General features: G+C 50.4%; 1 protein-coding gene across 2 annotated transcripts in view; it reads left to right on the top strand.

The window, feature by feature from the left end:
• The window catches only part of SLCO2B1 (solute carrier organic anion transporter family member 2B1), a 62,958-nt gene that overhangs the window by 14,772 nt on the left and 23,876 nt on the right, over positions 1–24,310 (top strand). For both annotated transcript variants that reach the window (XM_076328554.1, XM_076328555.1), the window contains exons 3-7: positions 11,075–11,212; positions 11,313–11,475; positions 12,888–13,115; positions 14,797–14,895; positions 17,441–17,571. In XM_076328554.1, the coding sequence (XP_076184669.1) occupies positions 11,075–11,212; positions 11,313–11,475; positions 12,888–13,115; positions 14,797–14,895; positions 17,441–17,571 (759 nt within the window). The remainder of the gene's footprint in view (positions 1–11,074; positions 11,213–11,312; positions 11,476–12,887; positions 13,116–14,796; positions 14,896–17,440; positions 17,572–24,310) is intronic.

The raw sequence follows: 24,310 nt of genomic DNA, 5'->3' as shown, positions 1-24,310 counted from the left end.
CCCATGTACCTTGGAATTCCGGAGGGCAGACTTTGGCCTGTTGAGGAGACTGGTTGACAGAGTCCCTTGGGAGGCAGTCCTCAAGGGCAAAGGGGTCCAGAAAGGCTGGACATTCTTCAAGAAGGAAATCTTAAAGGAGCAGGAGCAGGCCGTCCCCACGTGCCGAAAGACGAGCCGGCGGGGAAGAAGACCGGCCTGGCTGAACAGAGAGCTTTGGCTGGGACTCAGGAAGAAAAGGAGAATTTATGACCTTTGGAAGAAGGGGCAGGCAACTCAGGAGGACTACAAGGATGTCGTGAGGTTATGCAGGGAGAAAACTAGAAGGGCCAAAGCCCAAATAGAACTTAATCTGGTTACTGCCGTAAAAGACAATAAAAAAAGTTTCTATAAATACATTAGCAACAGAAGGAGGGCTGAGAAGAATCTGCATCCTTTATTGGATGCAGGGGGAAACATAGTGACCAAGGATGAGGAAGAGGCTGAAGTACTTAATGCCTTCTTTGCCTCAGTCTTTAATAGTAAGACCAGTTGTTCTCCAGGTACCCAGCCCCCTGAGCTGGAAGACAGGGACGGGGAGCAGAATGAAGCCCCCACAATCCAAGGGGAAATGGTTAGCGACCTGCTACACCCCTTAGACACACACAAGTCTATGGGGCCGGATAGGATCCACCCGAGAGTGCTGAGGGAGCTGGTGGAAGTGCTCACCAAGCCACTTTCCATCATTTATCAGCAGTCCTGGCTAACCGGGGAGGTCCCAGTTGACTGGAGGTTAGCAAATGTGATGCCCATCTACAAGAAGGGCCAGAAGGAGGATCCGGGGAACTACAGGCCTGTCAGTTTGATCTCAGTGCCAGGGAAGGTTATGGAGCAGATCATCTTGAGTGCCATCACACGGCATGTATGGGACAACCAGGCAATCAGGCCCAGTCAGCACGGGTTTATGAAAGGCAAGTCCTGCTTGACCAACCTGATCTCCTTCTATGACCAGGTGACCCGCCTAGTGGACGAGGGAAAGGCTGTGGATGTGGTCTGCCTGGACTTCAGCAAGGCCTTTGACACAGTCTCCCACAGCATTCTCCTGGAGAAGCTGGCGGCTCACGGCTTAGACAGGTGGACTCTGCGCTGGGTCAAAAACTGGCTGGACGGCCGGGCCCAGAGAGTTGTGGTGAATGGAGATACATCCAGTTGGCGGCCGGTCACGAGCGGTGTTCCCCAGGGCTCAGTTTTGGGGCCGGTCTTGTTCAATATCTTTATTGATGATCTGGATGAGGGGATCGAGTGCACCCTCAGTCAGTTTGCAGACGACACCAAGTTGGGCGGGAGTGTTGATCTGCTGGAGGGTAGGAAGGCTCTGCAGAGGGACCTGGACAGGCTGGATCGATGGGCCCAGGCCAACTGTATGAGGTTCAACAAGGCCAAGTGCCGGGTCCTGCACTTCGGCCACAACAACCCCATGCAGCGCTACAGGCTTGGGGAAGAGTGGCTGGAAAGCTGCCCGGCGGAAAAGGACCTGGGGGTGCTGGTCGACAGCCGGCTGAACATGAGCCGGCAGTGTGCCCAGGCGGCCAAGAAGGCCAATGGCATCCTGGCCTGGATCAGAAATGGTGTGGCCAGCAGGAGTAGGGAAGTGATCGTGCCCCTGTACTCGGCACTGGTGAGGCCGCACCTCGAACACTGTGTTCAGTTTTGGGCCCCTCACTCCAAGAAGGACGTCGAGGTGCTGGAGCGTGTCCAGAGAAGGGCAACGAGGCTGGTGAGGGGTCTGGAGAACAAGTCTGCTGAGGAGCGGCTGAGGGAACTGGGGTTGTTTAGCCTGGAGAAGAGGAGGCTGAGGGGAGACCTCATCGCTCTCTACAACCACCTGAAAGGAGGTTGTAGCGAGGTGGGGGTCGGTCTCTTCTCCCAAGTAACAAGCGACAGGACGAGAGGAAACAGCCTCAAGTTGCGGCAGGGGAGGTTTAGATTGGACGTGAGGAAAAATTTGTTCGCCGAAAGGGTTGTCAAGCACTGGACCAGGCTGCCCAGGGAAGTGGTGGAGTCCCCATCCCTGGAGGTATTTAAAAGACGTGTAGATGAGGTGCTGAGGGACATGGTTTAGTGGTGGACTTGGCAATGCTAGGATAACGGTTGGACTCGATGATCTTAGAGGTCTTTTCCAACCTAAACAATTCTATGATTCTATGATGATCACACAATTTGTGCAACTGGTGGTCTGCTACAAGATACTATTGGAGAAGTGTAGCAACACTCAGAAGAAAAAAAGTGTAAACATTTAGGTAAGACAAGTATCTGCAGAGTGGAAGTAATAATCAGCATTGACTACAGTGTTGTCGGAAAACGCGAGTTCTCAGCTTGCATCAGAATCAAGTTCATATTTCCATCTTCTTTTCTACAAAAAGGACATTCTGGAAATTTTGTGCTTTTTTCTTACACATCACAAGGAAGCAGGAAACTAAAACTAAGCCAACTGTTGGTCCAGCTGGATGACAATTGCTGTGTTCAATGGAGCATGTTGTTTGGCTTATGAACATCAACTTTCAAGATGTTCTTGTTTAAACAACAGAGATGACAGGTGCAGAGAATAGACTACTATGGGAAGAGACTGTTGCGAAGTGGGAGCTTGAGACACAGAGGTCTGGGGGAGCCAGAGGTGATATGATGTGGGAGCAGATCAAAAACCGCTGGGCGAATAAATGGAGAACAAGATGGAAAATGCTTTTTCTGTTATTATGCAGCCACAGGTTTGGGGATTTTCTTTGTACGTATGCAGTATGCACGCACATGATTTAACATGAGCTTTTCTTAGCACGTCGCTGCAAGCGTGTGTGGGAAATGATGGTTTCATTTACTTAGGAGAGTTGGTAGTGACTTGGTAAGTTGGGAGATCAGATTCCTCATTCTCTCTGTTGTCTTTTCATTTAATTTTAGCGTAAGCCAGAGCCAGTCATATAAACCTTGCTTCTTCAAAGTCTTACGGCAAGGCAATGCTGGAAGTGTCCTGCTGGACTCAGTGCAACCTCAGGTCCTCTCCAGCTGAGCGTTTGAGGAACTCTTTGCAGAACCACGGGCTGGTTCATTCTCCTTTGGTTGAATAATTTACACCTTATCAATAGTGGCAGCATTATCACCAATTTAATGATACATTCAGAGTAGCTGGAAGCCAATTTAGAGAGTCTCACTAGGTTGTAAAGCAAAGGATGACAGCCAGTGTTAAAGGCTTAAGATTTCTGTCACTTTTGTGGGGAAGATTTTGGGTTTTGGGTTTTTTTTTTACAAATGCTGGTAATTTAATCACCCTCATTCCTTGCGGCAGAGGGGAAATGAGCTCAGAAGAAGTCACAGAGGCAGAGGGTTACCAGTGGCTGGAGGCACGGGAGAGGGGAGAGCTCGGTGCCATACAGTCCTGAGGTTTCTCTCCTGATCCTCTTTTCAGTCCATTTGGCTCTTGGTTTTTTTTACATGCCAGCAAGGTTATCTTTAAAAATAAAATCCCATTGATTTCTCCTTGCGGAGAAATTTTAAAGGGGTTTGAAACTTCAAAGATTAAAGCCACTGAGGTGCAAAGTCAGCTTGGGTCTGTGAGCAGAATCAACATCTATTTTGCTGAGCAAAGGTATTTATGAAGGTAGATGTGGAGGAAACTCTTCATGGGGAATATTGCAGGCCAGACCTGGGCAGGGCAATGGGCAGCTCTGAAACTGCCCATGTTGCTGGAGTCTATCGCTTTCTGAAGGGTCCCTGGAGACCACCCTGAGAAGGGCAGAAAGTGATTTTGGTGGAGACCGTTTCTGCTCCCGATGGACACCCTACTGCTGAATTTCTGCTTGGAAAGCTCAGCAGAGAAACCCTGACTGATCCCTCCAGGTCAGAGCAGCGTTGCAGGAGGCTGCAGGGATGATTGCAATCACAGCAGGCTGGGACCAGCCTCGCTGAAGCCATTGCCAGGCGTTATCCTGGCATTGCCAGGCGTTATCCTGTCTGTGGCACACGGCCAAGGAGAGCAAATCCTCTTTTCCAACCCTAAGTTTCACATTAAACTGCTGAAGGACTTGTTTTTACCCCAAAGGCAGAGCTGACCTGACCATGCATGTCACCAAGCACACAATTATACTCAGCACAGGATGTTTTCCCCAGATCTCTTTTTTTTTTTTTTTGGCTTTCAAGAAGTTAGGTCACCCTGTCCGGTTTCTAAATGACTTCCTTGGAAAACATAACTTCAAGTCCAGGGTTTGAGTGGTTCTTGCAGAAACACAAAGCCATTGCACAATGTGATTTACGCGTTTGAAGTGGCTGAAGGACCAAAAATCACAGCAGTGTAATTTTTATATATATATATGTACCTACAGAGAGAGAGAGTGTGTCACGAAAACTAATCGCCGCGTGTCAAAATGCAACTGAGAAGCATAACTCAAAACTGCCCTTCTGGGGAATGCTCCCAGGGCTGATGGTCCCTGAGCCTTTAAGATACTTGGCATGAATTCCTACAGTCCATCAGAGCAGATTAAATCAGGTCTGCTGCTGCTTCCAGTGAAGTGCAACACCTTGTCTTGGCTTCAAGGAGCGTTTTGCATCCCACGCCAGACACACGAGTTTGGGAAGAGCAGTTCTGCTGAAGAGCTGCTTATGCAAAGACATGGAGAAGTAGTTTGGGATCCTCTGACGGAGACTGCTACAGAAGGAGAAACTTTTTTGGAAAGCCTGTGTGTGTGTTACAGCAACAGTTCACCTGCAGATGAAGAGGAAGCAGACTGAGAGCGATGACTTGCTGGGCAGTAAAGCATAGCCCATAGTGTGATCCATTGTAGTCAGTATGAAGAGGTTTTGGCCAATAAAACTGGGGTATCTGGAAGACCTGAAAGGCCACTTGGACGTGTGAAGACTGTGGTTGCTAATGCGGTCACTGCTGGGTTGTCTCAGGTGCACGTGTTTTCAGGCATCGTGCCAGCGGCGAGGTTGGTGAAACCCCTCCTGGTAGGGACACGCGTGGGAAGGTGAGCGGCTCCAGGGGGATGCCGTGGTCCCACAGCCACATGTTTCCCATCCCTGCCAGACCCTGCCTGTTGCCATCCTGCACCTTGAGGACATGCACGACAACCTCCATGCCCCAGAGGTGGCTTCCAGGTTCATTTGCAGACACAGCTGTGGATCCAACACCCTTCCTCAAGGGATGGCGTGCACGTGCCCACTTCCTAAAGCTATCGAGGAGCTGGCTGAGGACATTCACCCTCTGTGCGAGCTTCAGCCCTTGATGTTTTCTGCTCTGTGCTTTAGTTCAAGAACAAACCAGAGCTGTCCCTGCCCCAAGCCTTCATTACAAGTGGTTCTGCGCAGTGGTAGGGACTTGTGCCCGATTACACGCAACTGGTTTTGATTAAACTGGAACCAAGCTGATTCCTCCCAGACCCGTTTTCTCCTCTCTGTAACAGCCCAGTGCACAGGATTTTATCATGTGCTAAGGCACAAAACCCTTTCTTAAAATAGCAGCAGAAGTCTCCCAAACACATGGAAACAGCGTGATAGGGACTTCCCTGTGACCACTGGGGCAAGACTGTGTGTGCGACTTTCAGAGCCCTTACATGGAAGGTTTGTTGCCAAACTGCATCATCAACACTAGAAACACAATGGAAGCCTTGTAAGAAGTTTTTTCCAGACCACTGAGAGAGGAGATACTGGTGTTTAATCCCCAGTCCTGCAATTTATTGGCTGCTTAGGATTGAATACATTTCTCTATTCTCTTACACGTGCGGAGTGGGAGCAGCAATACCTCGCCGATGAGATGCAAGGTTTAGTAGAGCAAAGCCTGCAAGAATATATTCAAAAATATAGAGAAAAGCAGAAAAGCAGCGAGTTCCTCCAAGAGTGCACGATTGCAGAGAAGCTCCTGTTCAACGTGTGGTAGAGCAGAGACGCACTCATCCCAGTGCTGGTTGTGGAGGGTATAGATGTTGGGTTGGGATGTCGTTGCCTGTGGGTGAGGGCACCTCACCAAAGACCTGGTGGGGATGCCGCTCTTCCCTCTGGGGCACTGGGAAAATGTCTCGGGCACTCTCCATGCCACACTGGTGGTGGGAAGCAGACGTGGCACATCTCCGAAGGAGGAAGGTTGCTCTACACCCTGGTACTGCAAGGGGGTTGTTTTTGGCAGGGGTACATCAGCACCAAGCAGCCGCTGTCCCTGGTCTAGTGTGATGTTTGGTGTTATCCCAACACAGAGCCTAAGCAGGCTCTTATAATAATGCTTCACAGATGTTTATTTTTTTAAAAAAAGCCATTTAAAAAAACCTCTCCCTTCCTTCCTCCTCAGCCTGTGCAAGCGCTCGTTTCGATTCTCCAAGTTGTTTTAATTCTACTGATGGAGAGGGGAAAGGATGTGAGCATGGCTTGACCCATAATGGGAAAGAGGTGCCAGACAGCTGGACTTGGGATTGCTTCTGGGAGCAGCCAGCTCTGGGGCTGCTCCTGTCTTTCCATGACTGCGACCTGCTGTCGGGGCCCAGGTCTTGGGAAAAGGCTGGTGTCTGCAGACCCAGGTCACCTTCCGATCTCCTGCTTCTGGGGTAGCCCATCAGACCCCGTCCAGGTGTGGAGGGACCCCAGCCTCAAGTCCTTGGGAAAAGTAACTAGATGGCACAGAAAGATGATGCAGAGGATCTGCCTGCCCTGTGGCATGGGCTATCTCCCAGACCTAGCTGAGAAAGGCGCAGGGTGGCATCTGAGTCTGCATGTGGTCGGCCCTGCATCAAATACCATGGCAGGTCCCAGAGGAGCCCCGTGATAGACACACTGCTGTGGCTCAACCACCCACCACCACCATCACAGCTACAATGGGGCAAACTGGAAATCACACACTAGCAATTACCAGCTCTCTATTTCTCGCTCATTAAAATATTCCCCAGCCTAAAAATGCCCCGTGGTTAGGGTGGTTGCCCGCAATGACTCCCTGAGGAGCAAGAAGGAGACTTGACCTTGCAAAGCTTGCAAAGCAAGACCTCCCACTTTGCTACCTTAGGAAAGCAAATCACCATCATGGAGAAATGGGAAACACAAAATCTGGCAGATCCTCCAAAAAGCCGAGTTTTTCTGTGACATTTTCCCAGAACTAGTTGACTTACAATCGCTGCAGAAGTTGGAGAAAATGCAGGCAATGGTCTTCACATTCCTGTTTGTTTCTTCCTTCCCAACCATTTCCATCTTGATTTTGACTTTCTAAATGTTCCCCTGCTTGCTCTGGTGTTCTGACTTGTGTCTAAAAACTTCTGTGCAGCAACCAGTGCAGTTACTATCTGGGTATCCAGGTTTTTATAAATCTCGTGGTCTTTGCTCTTTCAACGCAGACAGTGCAGAAATGTTAGATGTTGGCCCCTCTAATGTGTTTGGTTGTTAGCAGTCATTTTTGAAAAAGGCATGCATTGAAGAAAAGAGATTGAAACGTTTAATTAAAAACTGCTATCGATAGCTTGATCTTAGGAAGCTCTGCCGGGCAGCCTGTGGGGATTTCCTTCCCTTCGTTTCATCCTGCTGCTTGCACTGCGGTTGGATGCCTTTGCAGCTCTTTCACCGCCCCCGCTCCCTCGGTGGGACACGGTGCATACCTGAGGGCTTTTGCTGTGCTGTCTTTAAACACCCCACCAGCTCCTGGTGTTACCCAGGCCCTCTGTCCTCCGCCTCTGGTTTCCTTAAGCTGCTGCAATCCCCTCGGGATGTCCTGCCACCAACGATGTCCTCATACTCTTGCATTGGCCCAGGCTTTTGCTCTTCTCCGTGTTCCCCAGGACCTGCAGTACTGCTTTTCTCTTCCAGAAAAGGGAGAGAGAAGCCTGTAAAAACCCCTTGCAGATTTCAGTGAAGGAGCTCTCTGCACTCCAAGTCTGGATGTTCATCCCCTGAAGTCCTGCCCTCCAGGCTGTGGCATGGAGGGCATCCCCCAAACCCGAGCAGACTGGAGGGACACAGGTGGTGGTTGCTCTGTGGGCTGCAGAAAGTGCAGGATCCTTCTTCCAGTGCAGGGTTTTGGTCTGGATGACCGGAGCTGCAAGCAACAGCTTGCTGGGAGAAAAACAAAACCCTCTTATCATGAGCATCGTGGTGTGGCCGCGTTCCTGGGCACATCCCAAAGGCAGGACCGAGCCTGCCCTGCACCTTCACCCCAGCACAGGCTGGGGGAGCACGGCTAGGTATGTTGACACCGGTCCCCAGATCAGCTCCTCCAGGGATGGAGGGGGCATTTAGCACACCAAGAGCCCGAGCAGACCTCAGCATTACAGCTCATCTGGCTGTACCTCTGAATTATCACCTACTCCATGACTTGGCCCTGGGCCAGCTGCTGCTTTCCCAAAAAACCTGTGACGCTGAGGACTGGGGACCATTCCCAGCAAGCATTTGGGGTGAAACCACCCTATTTTGAAGGCTCAGTGAATTTGATAGGATGGATGCAGGCTATCCTGTTCCCACTGGCCTTGGCGTCAGAGAATGGCCCCCGGCCTGTTTCATGTACAAGTATAGACTCAACCTTTGGGACTCAACCAAAACTAAGCTTGCAGCCGTGCATTTGAATGGAAGAGGCCTGAATCATGGCTCTTGGTGTCACACCCCACTTTCAAGGCCGCGTTAGGCTTGTAGTGTGGACAGGATTCACAGCCTGTACTTTGAGAGGGTGGAAAGAGATGCTCTAGGTTGGGAGGTTGTTACCCGGGAGCTGGTAAGCAGATATAATTTGATTTTAGTGTGTTGCCTTCATTCTTAACAACACTGCTGTCTGCTGCTTCTCCCTCTTTTTGCCGGGAGTATGAAGAAGCAGGCTCTGCTGGCAGGGAAGGATTTAGATGAAAGCGGGCTTTGTAGGGCTAGCCCTGCTGAGATCTCCTGGGACAGGAGAAGCGCATGTCCATATGACCTCTGGCAACTTGGAGATGCTGTAGGCATTTATGCCCTGCGGCTCTCGAGCAGAGCTGAGCTTATGCTCTGCAGCATTTGGTCCTCAGGGAAATCTCTCCCTCTCTTTACGAGGGTCATGCTGGTGTCAGTAAGGTGCGAAGAGCATCTTTCCGGACCGTACAAGTTAGAGAGCCAGATGTCTTGATCAGATACAGAAATGTAAACAAGTGATTTTTGCTGCAGGACAAAATGCAGCACCGTGTGTGCAGCCGAAGACAAAGAGGGACATATATCTCCCCAGCAGGTCTAAAGTCCATGAGTCTGTTCCTTTTCCTGGCAGATCACCAGCCGTGCTGTGATCTGATGGCTAACAGCAAACGGCCCCTGGAGCCAGAAGAACCGGGGTCTTTCCCCGGTGCTGACACCAAGCCACTGCAAGCCCTTCGCAGGCCCATCTCTCTTTTCTGTGCTTTAGTCTGCCCAGATAGGGGAGAATAAAATAGCAGATTCCCAACCCATTTTGACCTCCTGTGCTGAAGAGGATGTGGGGCAGTGGTGGGCGGCTACTGAGCTGATGTAAACCAATGTGCCTGGATTGGCATGCCCGTTAGGCTGTGCGTTATGGCTGCCTGGAGAAAATTAACCTGACCTCAGCGTTTCCATCTGAACTCACGTATGCAGGAAACAGTGCCTGGACATAGCCAGTGTGTCTTGCAGGAACGTGGGAGTTTTAGCAAAGCTGACTCTAGGAAAGCTTTCCTTTGGCTGGGTGACATTTTCTTAGTCCATACACGTTGTACCCCTCAGTGGTGACATGAGCCTGGAAGGGGGAAGGTCCTGGATCGCATCCTGATTTACATGATGCCAACACGTCACTTTTGGTGGTGGTACCCATACCCCGGTTCTCCAGCTCTCAGGGAGCCGAGGGGGCTTGACCATCCTCTTTTTTCCCTTTTTGTGCTGTAAATAGTCCCTCTGCTTACACAGCAGTCCAGTTTGGCAGTGACCCCACTTCAGCTCTGTATCAGAACGAGACATAGCAGAAATCCAGGCCAGGCTGAGCAGCTCCTCTGGCCGAGACTCCTGCCTGGTGGAAGCTGGCTGCAAAACATGCAGAGCCGGAGCAACGCCCAGCTCTGGCCAGCGACTGGGAAAACGTCTGCCAAAAGCAGCACCCTGTGGCTTTGGGCAGCATCCAAGGCTGAGGGCAGCAGCTCTGCAAGGACCCAGGGCTATTCAGCCCGTCCTGCAGTGAGATGAGTGGTCCGACTCCTCAGGGTACGCGACCGTTTGGGTTGGTTAGTTTGTTTTAACTCATCTGGGGACTGGAAGGATGCCTGTGGAGAGCCACGTGGCAGCAGGGAAGGAGATGACTTGCCACCTCCTTTCCTTTGCGAAGTGCTTTGCAGAGCTGTGGATGAAGGGTGGGTGGTCTCCATCCCTCCTGGGACAGTTAATTTGGCACTTGCAAAATGCTTCTGTGTGAGGGGCAGGAAGATGGATGCTGCTCTCAGTAATGGTGGGGCAGTTGGAGCCACGTGTTCGCCTGGGTAGCCGAGCACCAGTATGTCCCAAACTCTGGAGGAGACGAGGTCAGACAATTTTCTGGGAGCTGATGGTCTTTGACAAGGTTTCCTTCTGGAAGTGGAGACGAATCATCACATTCTCCAAAAGGAGATACGTCCTTTACATCCAGAAGGAAAGGAAAAGAGAAAGTCTGAATTATTCTCCCTGACCTTCTCCTGACTTTCTCTAAAGAAGCTGTTTGTTGCTGTGTTCGGAAGGGCTCGTTCCTGTCCCAGAAGAGCTCCTGCCAGCACTGGGGATGGCTGCCTGCCTCGGGCTGGAGGGGAGCGGGAAGGTTGTGTAACCTTCCACTCCTGCTGCTGGATCTCGGGGTCAAGGCCAACACAAACTAGCAGTATCCCAAGTGAAATGATCTCTCTGTCCAAAGCCACTTTCAGCTGAAGAAGCTACACTCTCCTTACAAATACTAATCCTATTGTCATTTTTGGCAGAGGACTATTTAATGGCCCTGACCTAATTTCAGAAGACCGCTGATGGCAGGAATGGGGGTAATGTTTCAAAGGCTCATGGTCAAAGGTTCATGTTCAATAATCACACCTTTGTGTAGGAGATGCAGTTTGTTATGTTGCAGCTTGCCGTAATCATGCTGGATGCTCTCTTTTTGTGTTGACAGTTCTTCGTTTTCTGCCACGGGCTCCTGCAGCTCTCCCAGCTCCTGGTCTCTGGCTATCTGAAGAGCTCCATCTCAACCATCGAGAGACGATATGGCCTCTCCAGTCAGACATCAGGGCTGCTCGCTTCCTTCAATGAGGTGAAAACCAGCTTGCTTCTCCTAGTCTACCTGGTGAACGCTCTCCCCATGCTCCAGTCGTTCCCTTGTGAGACTTCTTGGTCTGTGTGTCCTGCTGCAGGTTGGAAACACGTTGCTGATCGTCTTCATAAGTTACTTTGGGAGCCGAGTGCACAGACCCCGTTTCATCGGCTGCGGTGCCATCCTCGTCTCCTTGGCCGGGTTCCTCATGTCTCTCCCCCACTTCATAACTGGACCCTATGAGTATGACCAGTCCGTTGCTAGTAGGTACTCTAGGAACTTATCTTATGCCTTTTGGGACAGACAAAGGGGTTGGGAGCTGCAAGCTGTAATTTTGTCCTCAAGGAATTTTAATTTTATGAGAATGAAATCATCTCAGTCCTGAGAGGCAACAGCTAATGGTGGGAAGCAGAGCCAGGGGACAGCTGGAACCACAGGAAAGGGCATGAAAACCATCAAAACGTAGGCTGTGCCTCTGATTCTCCTTGTCTTCTGCACATCCACGTAGCAGACAAACACCGGGTAGCAGGAAGGTCTTCCCCAGCCATCGGGGCTCTCATCTTCCATGCGTTGAGCCAAGTTGTCCTCATGCACATGAACTGTTCCCTTATTTTCATAACGTAGATAAGATAAGGTCTCATGAACACTGAAGCCCTTTACAGGAAGGAAACAAGAGGTACGGGAAGGAGCTTGACTCAACCCAACAGGGCAGCTTTGGGGGTGGAACGCTGTTGTCTGCAATGGGGGAGCACTGGTTTCACACCTAACTTCTCCTGCTTATGAGCTACCTCAGCTGTCTTCCTGTGCCCAGCTGAGCTGTCTTTGAGGGAATGCTTTGAGGTTTTAGACCCCACTAGAAAATCAACCTTCTGTGAGACACATGCAGGTGTAAATCACTCATGGAGGAGCAGGTCAGGGTGGATTTGGGATTTTCTCCCTGAAGGAAGGGGAAGGGATGAGAAAAGAAAGAAAGGAGAAGACCACTCTCTCGTTACCTTCCCAAATCCTGCCATGAAGGTCCAGCAAATCTTTTAGAAACCTCCATTAAACAGCTTTTCTCTGGCTCGTCAGAGAGAGCACAGCTGGTCCACGCAGCTGCAGCCACCAAAGGAAGACTTAATAGGTGAATAATTCATGGATGCAAACAGGGGGTCAGGTGCTAATGACAATTTGGAAACAATTAGCCATGCGTTTCAGGAGTGCTGTGCAGGTGGCCTTGTGTCAAGCACTCAGAATTGCGTATGATTTGGGGCATAACCATGGAAATCCTGCTATAAACACCACCACCCCCTCCCCCAGTATTTTAGGGAAGATAAGGGTGCTAGAATCACCACTTTCACTTAGGCAGCTTTGTAATCCATTTCTGGGTAAAGTTCTCATTTCCTGAGTTGCTATTCACAAAATCTGCAGTTTTGCTCACTTACCTTTATTGCAAGATCTATCAAAGGTCCTGGAAGTGACCTCAGCTCTGCTTTTTCCATGGAGGTGGCTTTTCATGGCATGTGCATCCATCTCGCTGTGAACGTCTGCACAGTAATATTTGCACTTTGCATTTTCTTCCACTGACATTTCCCACCTGACATCTACTGAGTGCACATCTACGTGCTTGCCGCTATCTTAGGGAAGCTCTTTCTCCAGACTGAGCCCCTTAGACCTGCTCCCCTTGTCATCGCAGGCATGTTCAGCAACACCACTGACCTGTGCCAGCCTGGGGTGCCGGGGTCCCAGGGGAACCTCAGCAATGCCGGCTGCACCCCCCACGCCGCCAGGGAGAACCACGAGGTTCTCCTTGTCATGTTCATCGCCCAGGCGCTGCTGGGCATCGGTGGCGTCCCCATCCAGCCCTTTGGGATATCCTACATCGACGACTTCGCCAGTGAGAGGAACTCCCCCCTCTATTTGGGTAAGGCTGGGGCTGCTGTGGGAGGAGGGGAAACCAGAATTAGCCCTCTATAGCAAGGCCAGACGGTACTAATTTGCATTAATGAGAGCAGAGCTTGCTATAGCCCTTCTGCTCTACCCAGTGCTAGGAAGGTTTCTGCAAAAATAGTTTATCCGCTTCAAGCTTGGACAGACTGCAGACAGACCAGGAGTGCTGGAAAACATGATTTGGGGGAGATGCTGGGATTTTTGGCCTGAGAATGATAAGCCAGAGAGAGAGACAATAACTGTGTCCTCCTCCAAAAAGGCTTCAACAAGGAGAAGAGGAATAATCTGATCTCCATGTTCACAGGAGGCAGCTATGGGCTCAAGATGCAGCAATGAAGACTTTATTTAGATATAGAGAAAATTATAGGAAGCTAAAAAAACAGGATCAACCATCTGGGAGGTGGGCAAGTATCCTTCAGCGGAGGGGGTGCTGGAGAACAGCTTGGGCACACAGCAGCGAGGGATGTCCCAGGGTGGTGGGATGGACAAGATGGTCCTTGTAGGTCCTTCTAGCCCTTTTCCAGCTGTTATCTGCCTTTTGAACTGAATGGGACAGCAAGGGTGGCTCAAAAACAGGTCGTTACTGCCGAGAGACTGGAAGTACAGCATCAAATTTGGCTCTGGTAGATGCTCCAAACCTCTGAACCGTATTTGAAAAGATCACCTCTAAGATAGGATTTGAATCTTACATGTGTTTAATTTTTTTATCAGTAATTCACACAGGAGAGTTTGCTGATAACTTTTATCTCCTCAAGCTTGTAAAAAAACCTTGCATTTCCTGGATTTCTTTCTTATGCCAAGGGGCACATATTGTTCCTGGGTGTATTTCAGTCCTTATAGGAGGCTGAAGAAAAGTGGCAGGAAAGATCTGAGTTTTGCAAAACCTTTCCTGTGGAGGGATCCTGGTGTCCTGGTTTCGGCAGGGATAGAGTTAATTTCCTTCCTAGTAGCTGGTACAGTGCTGTGTTTTGGATTTAGGGTGAGAACAAAGTTGATAACGCACCGATGTTTTAGTTGTTGCTGAGCAGTGTTTACACTAAATCAAGGACTTTTTAGTTTTCCATGCTCTCCCGACTGAGCAGGCTGGAGGTGCACAAGAAGCTGGGAGGGGGCACAGCCAGGACAGCTGACCCCAACTGGCCAAAGGGACATTCCATACCATGGGACGTCATGCTCAGTACATAAACTGGGGAAAGCTGGCCGGGGGGGCCGCTGCTCGGGGACTGGCTGGGCATCGGTTGGCGGGTGGTGAGCAATTGTACTGTGCATCACTTGCTTTGTATATTATTATTATTATTATCATATTATTATTATTATAATTTTATTTCAATTATTAAACTGTTTTTATCTCAACCCACGAGTTTTTCTCACTTGTGCTCTTCCAATTCTCTCCCCCATCCCACCAGGTGGGGGGGGAGTGAGCGAGAGGCTGCGTGGTGTTCAGTTGCCGACTGAGGTTAAACCACGACACCTGGAAAGCACGGGGTTGTTTTCCTTTGAAATGCATGAGATAAGAAAGCTGCCAGGGAAATAGCCCGTGCTGGAGGCAGATGGGGTGGACCCTGGTCCAGCGCGGTCCTGCCTCAAGGCACCTCCTGTCCCCCCTAGTCCCTTCACGCGAGGCTGAGACCCTCTCTGCTCTTGCCCCTCTGCAGGGATCTTGTTCTCCGTGACCACCATCGGGCCGGGAGTGGCCTTCATGCTGGGCTCTGCCATGCTGCGTTTTTACGTCGACATTGACAAAGTCACCGGAGGTGAGTGAACGTGCCCTCGGAGAGCCGGGCGGCACCCTTCGCACTGCATCCCATTTACTGAGCCAGCAGCGGTTCATCCCCTCTCTGGGCATCTCGACCCCCAAGGGATGAGGGTGCAACCTGCAGGGCAGGGGCTGGCTCCCTTTGCCTGCTGCCGTCTCCCCTGTTAAATCACTTCCACCACCTGGGGATGCTCTGGGACCGGTCCCGTCAGTGCTGGGTTGGATGGCCCAAATAAGTGGGTCCTTCCCACCTGACTCGGTGTCACACACACATCTGCAGGGTTAAACCTGGCCCCGTGGCTGCTGGAATCCCATATTTCAATCAGCGCTTTCTCCTCCTTCAGACCTGGGGATCCCTCACCCCGGGGCTGCTGCCAGGTCTGGTTAGAGGGATGCCCATCTGCACCGTGCTTTTAGAGCAGACCTGATTTTCATTCTTCTGTGATTTTTCTGCCATATGCCAGCAATAGCAGTGGGAGCATTTTGCCACCAGCCAGCACCAGGGAAGAGTGGGGATGTGGAGGATGAGCAAAACCCAGAGAGAAACATGAAAGAGAAAGATGGAGGGGAGAAGTGAGAGAGAAGGGATGGAGAACGGGTACCAGGACCCTGAGACGTGAAGAAGCAGAGAGAAGGGTAGGATGGGAGGAAGGTAAAAACAAGTAGAAGAGAAATGCTGGGTAGGGCAAAAGAGGAGCATGAAAGGGATTTCCTTTAAAAGCTCTTCCTGAGCCGTGCTGTCAAAGCATTCGTAGTCGTCTGCTTTTTGGCTGCTCTCGAAACCCAGCCTGGAAAACAAGAGGCTCCTTCCCGGTTATTAACAGAGCAGACACACGTTACGCAGCTCAGCATATCCTCACGCGAGGAAAAGGACGATGGTCCTTTGGGTGGTGACCAGAGAGCATCAGGGCTGGAGCTGGATGAGCAGCGGGTGTTGACACTGCGGATGCATTAGCTTTGGCTCCTTCTCGGTGCCTCCGGCTCATTCCTGCTCACTGACTTCATCAGATGTTTTTTCACCTGGACTTTGTCACTCTATGCATTTATGACATTTGCAGCACAAGAGCACACTCTAGTCTCGACGTTGCCTCCTCCTATCAGGCCACCTCCAAGCTTATTGCTGCAGCTATCCATCCTCCTCAGTGGGTGAGCTTTGGCGAGGTATCTGGAGTCTTGGTTTATCTGCCTCTGAAGGATGAAGAAACGGGATTAGGGTCTGCAGTCTGCCTGCACACCCTGATGCTCAGTTCTTCTAAGCCATCTTCTGCAGATGGACGTTGAATGAGAAATGTGCCTGAGTAGCCAGAACTGGAAAACACCCAGTTTTAGAGCTGTCTTCAGCCTAAAGATATCTTCAGCCTACTGGGGAAAGCTATCGAGCTGTGGCTGCTTAATGCTAAATCTAATTTAACTCAAGTTTTCCTAGAAAAAAAACTTGTTGGTGTTTATTCAGGAAGGGATTTAAAATTCCAATTTGCTAAATGCACCATGCAGGGAGGAGATCATCGAATTTCTTTGACCCATCACTTGTTACTTCCAGAGATGGGAAATTAGATGTGGCAGTATCCACCGTACCAAAATCCAGTAAACTGATTGCAGTTTTAATTGCACCCCCGCAGTGAGAATAGCTCAACTTGTGTTAAACCTCACAGTTAAGGAAGAGGTTTCTGGGAGGACTCATTTCCTGGGCTTGCTCATGAATGCTGTCTAACCACAGGTATCCCCTTTTTCTGTAGAAATATTTCTTGGTTCAGACTCACCCTGTTGTGAATTTGCATTCTGGCTTCTGCATATCCCGTTTTATTTATGCCCAGGACCCTCCCCACAGAAAGTGTTATCTTTGGCAGAGTGCCCTGAGGACGACAGGAGAGGAGGCTGGGTGAACTGAAGGAAGGCGGTCAGGAGAAAGGGATATAACCCTTATCGAAGCATTTTTAAAGATCGGCTTCCGTTGGTTGAGCTGCAAACCAGGCACTGGCTGATGGACCAGACTGGTGGGCAGAGCTCCAGTGTCCAAGCCCTGCTGTGAACAGGGGGTCCTTGTGTGGGTAGCCAGACTGTAAAAAAGTAAACCAGTGCTCTTGGATGCTGAAAGTTAATTGGAGTTAACTCCATTTTAATCTTAAGAAAGGATTTTTCCTTCTGTCTTGACAGATATCATGGCTTAATCCCCTTGAGTGAGTATTTCCAAGCTTTTTCACAACATGGGTATCCCTTCTCTGAAAAAGCTGTGCTGGGGATGCTTTCCTTTGCCTTTCCAGCTCTAGGACATCCCTGTCCCAGCTGTCTCCATCCAAAGGGCTGAGTGGGTTTTTAGACACCCTGGTGATAATGAAGAATGAAATGCGATTTAGCACCGTGGGATGAGTCAGGTGCAAATACAGCTCAGACTCCAAAACTGATGGTCACCAGGTTGGGAGCCACCACTTTGGAGGACGCTGACGTTTGGGGTGACTGGGGCCACCCATCACCATCCCTTTGGTGCACTGGGATCCCTCTGTTCACCTTTGATTTAATGCCAGTTTTCTCCATTTGTGTTGCAGACGGAGTCCAGCTTACGAACAAAGACCCGCGGTGGGTCGGCGCCTGGTGGCTCGGTTTCCTGGTCGCAGCCAGTCTTGTGGCCGTGTCTGCGGTCCCTTATTTCTTCTTCCCACGGGAAATGCCAAAAGAGGTAGGAGAGGTGCTGCGGATTGCCCTTTTGGCATTGCACGCGAATACCTCATGTATTTATATGCACGTTCCTCCCTCGCCGCCAGCATTACCTGCTGCGTCCGTGGGAAACACGACTATGGAAGTGGTCGTGCAGTTTATAGCTGCATCCCGAAGTCAGATGTGAGCTGTAGCTTGCTCTCATCTCCTGTGTCAGAGGCTCTTGTATGCTAAGCAGATGCTTAGTGAAACCCGGCCTGGTGCAAGCAGCTTAATGTATGTGATAATTTCCGTGGTGGGGCACAGCACCCGTGTGTTGATTCCTCTGCACAGGAACGTATAGCACCAGCCGAGCCCTGTGTGGATTGAGGTCCTTCTCACAGCCACCCTCCTGGCTCACCTGGGGGCGGGACTCCTTGCCTTCTTTAGGGAAGCAATGGTCCTGCTCCTTCTGCTGCATCTCTTCAGGGAGCTGGCAGGAGATGCTGTGCCAACGGCCCTTGTTTCCCTTCAGGAAAACCCGATGGGGGAATCGGTCCCAGTTCATAGGAAATACGAATAATGCATCAGGAGCCTTTCCTTAGAAGTGGGTTGTACCCTGGGGGTGTTTGAAATACTGAGGCTGGAGGGTGGTTTGTCTCGTTTCTACTGCAAAAGCCCCTTTTCACCACTCGCTGTCCATGGGGCTCGGGGTTAGCTGCTGCTCCAGCATCCAGCTTCACCCACCACCTCTTCTCACTGCGACCTCTTTGCTGGCCAAAAGGATTTTAGACACTTTCCAGCCCCTAAACACCCTGGCTCTGTAAAGTCCCCAGAGATAACTGGCAGGGAAAAGCCTTTAGCAGCCTGGACCTGTTATTGCAAGCCAAACCAACGTCTGCCTGCCTGCGGTTTGCTCGGGGGATGCCCGTCCCTGGGTCTTGCTGGAGCCCGCTGGTGGGACGGTACTTTGCCCTGTGTTTACTACCAGGGTTTTTACTTCTCCAGAGCCCTCCTGAGTGCTTCAGCGCTCACGCCAAGATGCAAAACAGCTTGCGAGCTTCCCAAGCGCTTTGCTGGCTGCAGGTCCCGGTTTTCTGGCAACCGGCATGTCGTGCGGAGTAATACAAAGCACATTGTTCTTTTAGAGGACGCGTCATGCAATGGATTTGAATGTTATTGAAGTTGCTGGGACGCGCTTAGTAGGTGAAATTGCTCTTGTCTCGATGTCTTGGCCATACTCTAGCCTGTGTGATTGTCTTTTACATATATTTTGCCTTGGGCCAGCATCGAAACTTTCTTGTCTCAACAAGTCCATGTGCTGTCTGGTGCAGAATAATTCTTCATTTCTCCTGCCACTGCCTGAATTTCCGCAGGAATGAGTGGTTCTTAGGGAGAGCTGGGTTCCACCTGCCTGGGAAAATGTGACCTGTTGTACCAGTTACACTTCTGGAGATATAATGATCTACTCCTGGGTTATATGTGCTGTGAGGTTTGCAAAGGTGCTGTGGTTCTGCGAGGTAGTGGGGTGGAAACCGCTCAGCACTTTGCAGGATGAGGGCGATACTGAATGCAATGTGCCCGATTTATTCTTGTGAAGCTTGGTTCACTTTAAAGTCATTACAGATGATCTATATTAGCAGAACCTGCTCAGTGTGCAAGGGTGGCACACTACATCTTAGGAGAAAGGTTCTTTATTAGGGCTGATGGGAATATTAATTTCATAAATGGCTCTTGAGAGAAAATAATGTACTTCAAACTAAAACAACTGTACTTTTTCGCAAGTGCTGCACTCTGATCAGTCTGATCAGTTTTGAAGAGCAGAAGGAAGGATTGGTTGGATGCTGATTTAAGAAAACAGCAGGAGGATGTCACCTGCTCTACTGGCTGATATCTGTAGGGAGTGTTTCCACATGGCTGAGCACCCATTTATGCCTTTGCAGCCCAGCTCTTCCTGAATTTCTCTCCATTTTACCATTTCCCCCAGAAAGCTTTTGGAAACTGTTTACAGTAAATAATAATAATAGGAAAATAATCTAAGGGATGGCAAAATTCTGCCCCCCTTGCAGGACGGGAGATGCCAGGGCCAGCCGAGCCAGCTCGTGCCTGTCCCATGGGGGTATCAGCACCGCCAGCAGCAGCAAGGGGCCCTGCTTAAAAAAAAAAAAAAGCCTCTTTAGAAACTTTGCCAGATGCTGTTCTGGGTAAAACATCTGTCTGCTGTGGGAGCACTCGAAGCTTTGTAGGAAGTCTGCGTTGTCATGGTTGATTTTCTGTAGGTACAGCAGAAAAAAAACATAAATCACTTTCTCTTGCTTGCCCTTGGAGTAAATCAGTGTTCGGCTAAGGGTGTAAGCACAAACGCTTTTCCATCGCAAAGGGCAGCCCCCTTTCCTCTCCAGTGAGCTGGAGGCAGCAGCGTCTCTAGGGCCACCAAACTACTGCACCCGCCGTGGAGCTTGTTAGAGACATGGTTCCCCTCCAAAAGAGCATCAGCCGGGGATATATTGCAAAACCCTGTAGAAGGGATGGGTAGAGTTGGTAAGACATGCAATGCAGGAAGGAAATGTGTGTCTCCAGGCACAAAGCTCAGCGCTGGTAAAGCGTTGACCCCAATTTTGCCTTCCCCTGCCCCAGCCGGAGCAGCCACCCTTCCCCAGTAGGGTGGGACCTGCGGTGGCTCATGCTGTGGCTTTAGGGTTGCTTCCAGGTTTCCTCTCATCGCGCAGAGCAAAGCTGTTGTTTCTTCTTATGCTTGGCTCTGGTTTGGGATGCAGAGAGGGAGATGCGGCATTGCAGCGAGGAAAGGTGGGATCCCCCCTGTAGGATCATAGAATACCAGGTTGAAGGGACCTCAAGGATCATCTGGTACAACTTTTCTTGGCAAAAGCACGGTCTAGGCAAGATGGCCCAGCAGCCTGGCCAGCCGAACCAAAAGTGTCCGATGATGGGGAATCCACCACTTCCCTGGGGAGATTATTCCAATGGCTGATTGTTCTCATTGTGAAAAATTTTCCTCTTGTGCCCAAGTGGAATCCCCCCAGGAGTAACTTGTACCCACTACCCCTCGTCTTTTCCAAGTGACTCCTTGTAAAAAGGGAGTCTCCATCTTCTTTGTAGCCACCCTTTAAATACTGGAACATGGTGATAAGGTCTCCCCTAAGCCTTCTTTTCTCCACAAACCCCATTCCCTCAGCCTTCCCTCACGTGGCAGGCTTCCCAGTCCTTTGATCATCTAGCTCCCTGTCCGGGCTCTGCAGCACGAAGCCCCGTCCCCGACACACTGCAGAAGGGAAGGGAGGGATGGGGTCACCTCAGGGTTTTACAGCCCAGCAGGTCACCAAGAACGGACATTGTGATAACCTTTGGGTCACCCCCGTCTAAATAAAGCTGCAGCTTCAAAGACGGTTGGCGTTTCCTTGGCTGCCTTCAGTTTCAGGGTCTCTGCCTGTCCAAAGCAGGAAAAAAGCTACCAGCAGAACAACCACAAGCTGCAAGTACTTGAAGCATCAGCTGGGCTTTTCCCCATGTTTGTAAAGCCCCAGCACAATCTCTTACCCACAGCAAACACCTCCAGGCTCGGCAGCCATAATAACACATGGGACAAGCACAGATCTGCTCTGTCCGCAGAAGCAGCTGAGATGTTTCTGCACCACCAGCTGTGGGCTTCATTTCTGGAGGTCACAAAGGCATTTCAGGTGCTCCAGACCGGGCTGTCCTTGTGCCACTTGCTGTCTGAAGACCCCTGGGACCACACACGTCTCGGTAGATGATGAGGCTGCCTGGGAATAATGTGTCCACACCAAGCTGTGGGTACATTTCCCCGCTGCAGCGTCCACCAAACGAGATCACAGCAGCAAAGACTGGCCCATGGCTCAGTCCTTCGTGCCGCCCAAAGTGATATTTCTCCTCTCCGATTCTCATCCTAACTTCATTTTCCTTTCTTTCTCCTGCCTCACTCTGTACAACTCATCTGAGCTGTCTTCCCTGGGCATCATCCAGCAAACACTGAATAACAGCACAGCCCTCTGTCTATTTGGAGACTTATTTGCCTCCTCCCATCAGCAGAGACAGATCTAGATTATTCTACAGCCACATTCCAGCTTTACCTTTATTTTATAGCTTCTTTCTTTGAAGTTCCTGGAATGACTTGTGCACTTAATGTTAACATCATGATAATGAGAGTTCGCTCTTTTGATCTTTTTTCATAAATCAATCACTCCAGACCCAGAACACTTTTATTCCTCTGCTTTGAAACTTGTCAGTAAGTTTCTAGCACCAAAGTATCCTGAATAATCCTATGTGAGGGACAATCACAGCAAAGCTATAAAGTTGTCATGATCTCAGGCAGGGGATGAGAAGATGAGGCTGTTACTGGATGAACTGTTTCCAGTCAAGACCGGGTTTTTTTTCCAATAATTCCGGTTCAATCCTGCCTCCATGAGCCTGAACCATTTCTCGGGGTTGTGTCCTGGATTGTGGGGAACTACGGCGCTTGAGCATCTCCCAGCTGCTGAGTAGCCGAAGTTTAGCCCGTGCTTTACCATCTGTCACTGGCGATGTTATCGTATCCCAACCCAGGCAGTTGTATTCTGTCTGCTAAAGGCTTTCCCCGTGGTTTTGCTTGGGCACAGTGTCTGTCTGTCTTGCAGGCTTACCGTCTGTTGCCTTGCAGCTGGTAAAGCACCTCCCCAGTCCCTGCAGCTCCGCAAGTGATTTGAAAAGGGTTTGAAAAGGGGAAAGGTGCTCTCGGGAGCACCTTAAACAAAAGCAGGAGCATTGCCCTTGCTCAGCATTTCTCATGTGCAAGATCTGTCTTGCACACCCAATTATCTCCCAGTTCAGGTTTCGTTTTGTGACACTCCAAAGTCACGTAGAACCAAACATCTCCCAAACGCCGTACAAAGGGGGTGAGTGACACTTCCTCCTCTCCCTGACAAAGCCTCCCCTGTAATGTCAGCACTTCATCTGCAAACAGATGCCTCGTGAGAAAGCTCAGATGGATTTTATGGGAAGCAGGTCTACATGCCCCGGTCGTGTCCAAGCCCTGGTGGCTCCGGTTCAATGTCACGCAATCCCCTCTGGGTATCAGTCCATCTCATCAGTGCTTTCCTCCCAAGCCTCACCGTTAGGTGGTTTCAGAAACTTATTTCCCTGCATGTTGCAAAGCTTTGTCTAATCTCCAGTATGTAGTTTGGCCTTTAGCTTGTTGTTCTGCCCCTAATCCTGATTAAATATTTTTTCCTACTCATTGCCATATTGGTGTGGTTATAGAAAACCTTCCTTTTGGGGGGCGACGGAGGCTAGCTAGTCCTCCACTGCCAAAGAGCTTCTCCATCCCAGGAGCTCTGCTCTTCACCCGTGCCAGCCACAAGCTGGTTTTCCTGGTGCTGCACCAGTCTGGATCTGGTCTCCAGCGGTGGTGCAGCAGGGTCTGCACTCCCCCAGCTCTCCTGGAAACACCATCCTCAGTTCTTCCTCACTTACTCCTTCCATGGCTGCACCATATGCTTATGCAGAAAGAGACCTGGAGCTATTTGTCATTCTCCTCCTCTCATTTCCAACATTTCTGGCTGTGTAGCAGAAATTAGTTTTAAACCCTAAGTGTACGGCTGTGCCCTTGGCACTAAGTTTGGTTCGGTTTCTGTCATTTCAGCCCTCTAGTTGCCTAGTTTTTCCTATATGGTGTCCCAGCCCACTCTGTGTGGACAATTCCCACCTTCCTTCTCTTCTGCAGATTTAGTACATGTCTTCTCACTATGCCAAGGGGGTTACTGAAAATATCAGCTGGGGCTTCTCCGCCAAACCACCAAGGAAGCCACCAGCACCTCCCAGCAGCTCAGTACATCCCTCTGGGGTGCTCCGCTCTCTTTCTCCTATTTAGCCATGTTGCGTTTACTCTCCTAATTTTCATGTTCTCCGGTTTAGCTAATGGTTTCCCATTTGATGCTGCATGTTCTGCTTTGCCCAGGTCTGTAGAGATTAGACCTGCTGCATTGCCTTTATTTATTTAATCACCGGTGTTGTTGAGGAGGGAGAACAGGCTGCTGCTGATCCATCAGCCCCTAACTCAAGGTACCCATCCATCTGGGGGACATGTGGGTGCCAACCAGAAGAGATGAGCAGAATGATGTCTCATTCGTGTTGGGTCCCTCATCAAAAAGCTTCACGTGTGGCACTTTAACTGAGAGAAGTGCAGAAATGGGGTGGAAAGGAACCATGCTCCTTCTTTGGCATTGCTAACAGGGGAGGTGGAAGGGGCAAGGTCATCTCCCGTGGGATGGGACGGAGAGACTGGGAGAGGCTAGGGGATGAAATCCTTTGCAGAACAGAGGAGGTGGATTGCTGGGGGCGTTTCACGGTGGGGCTGGAGGGACGTGAACTGCGGGAGTGCTCAGGGCGTGCAGAAATGCAACGGCTCTGTGGTGGCCTAGCAAAGTGCATCTGATGGGATTTTCTGCTGGGATGGTGAGGGACGTGTCCCCTGTCATCTGTACAATATCTCCAGATTTTACTTTCAATTGGCCTGCCAGATAGTTGAAGCAGACGCTTGGGGAAAGAGGGGAACACCAAGCTGGACATGCAGCCTCATCCTGGAGGAGATGCACGTGGCAGGGCAGAGGGTTAAGAAGTCACCTCCCATTTCCCAGGGCAAAACCCATCTTTCTGGGCAGTACCTCAAGCTGTGGAGTGGGGAGCTGGCAAGGTTAGGACCACAGCGTGCAGACTGGATTGACTTGTTTTATCCCAGAAAGCACCTGGTGCACAGTGGCAGGAGGGGG

The sequence above is a fragment of the Aptenodytes patagonicus genome, chromosome 1 (assembly GCF_965638725.1).
Source record: "Aptenodytes patagonicus chromosome 1, bAptPat1.pri.cur, whole genome shotgun sequence".
NCBI classification, from domain to species: Eukaryota; Metazoa; Chordata; class Aves; order Sphenisciformes; family Spheniscidae; genus Aptenodytes; species Aptenodytes patagonicus.
This window is presented reverse-complemented; position numbering and strand designations above follow the sequence as displayed.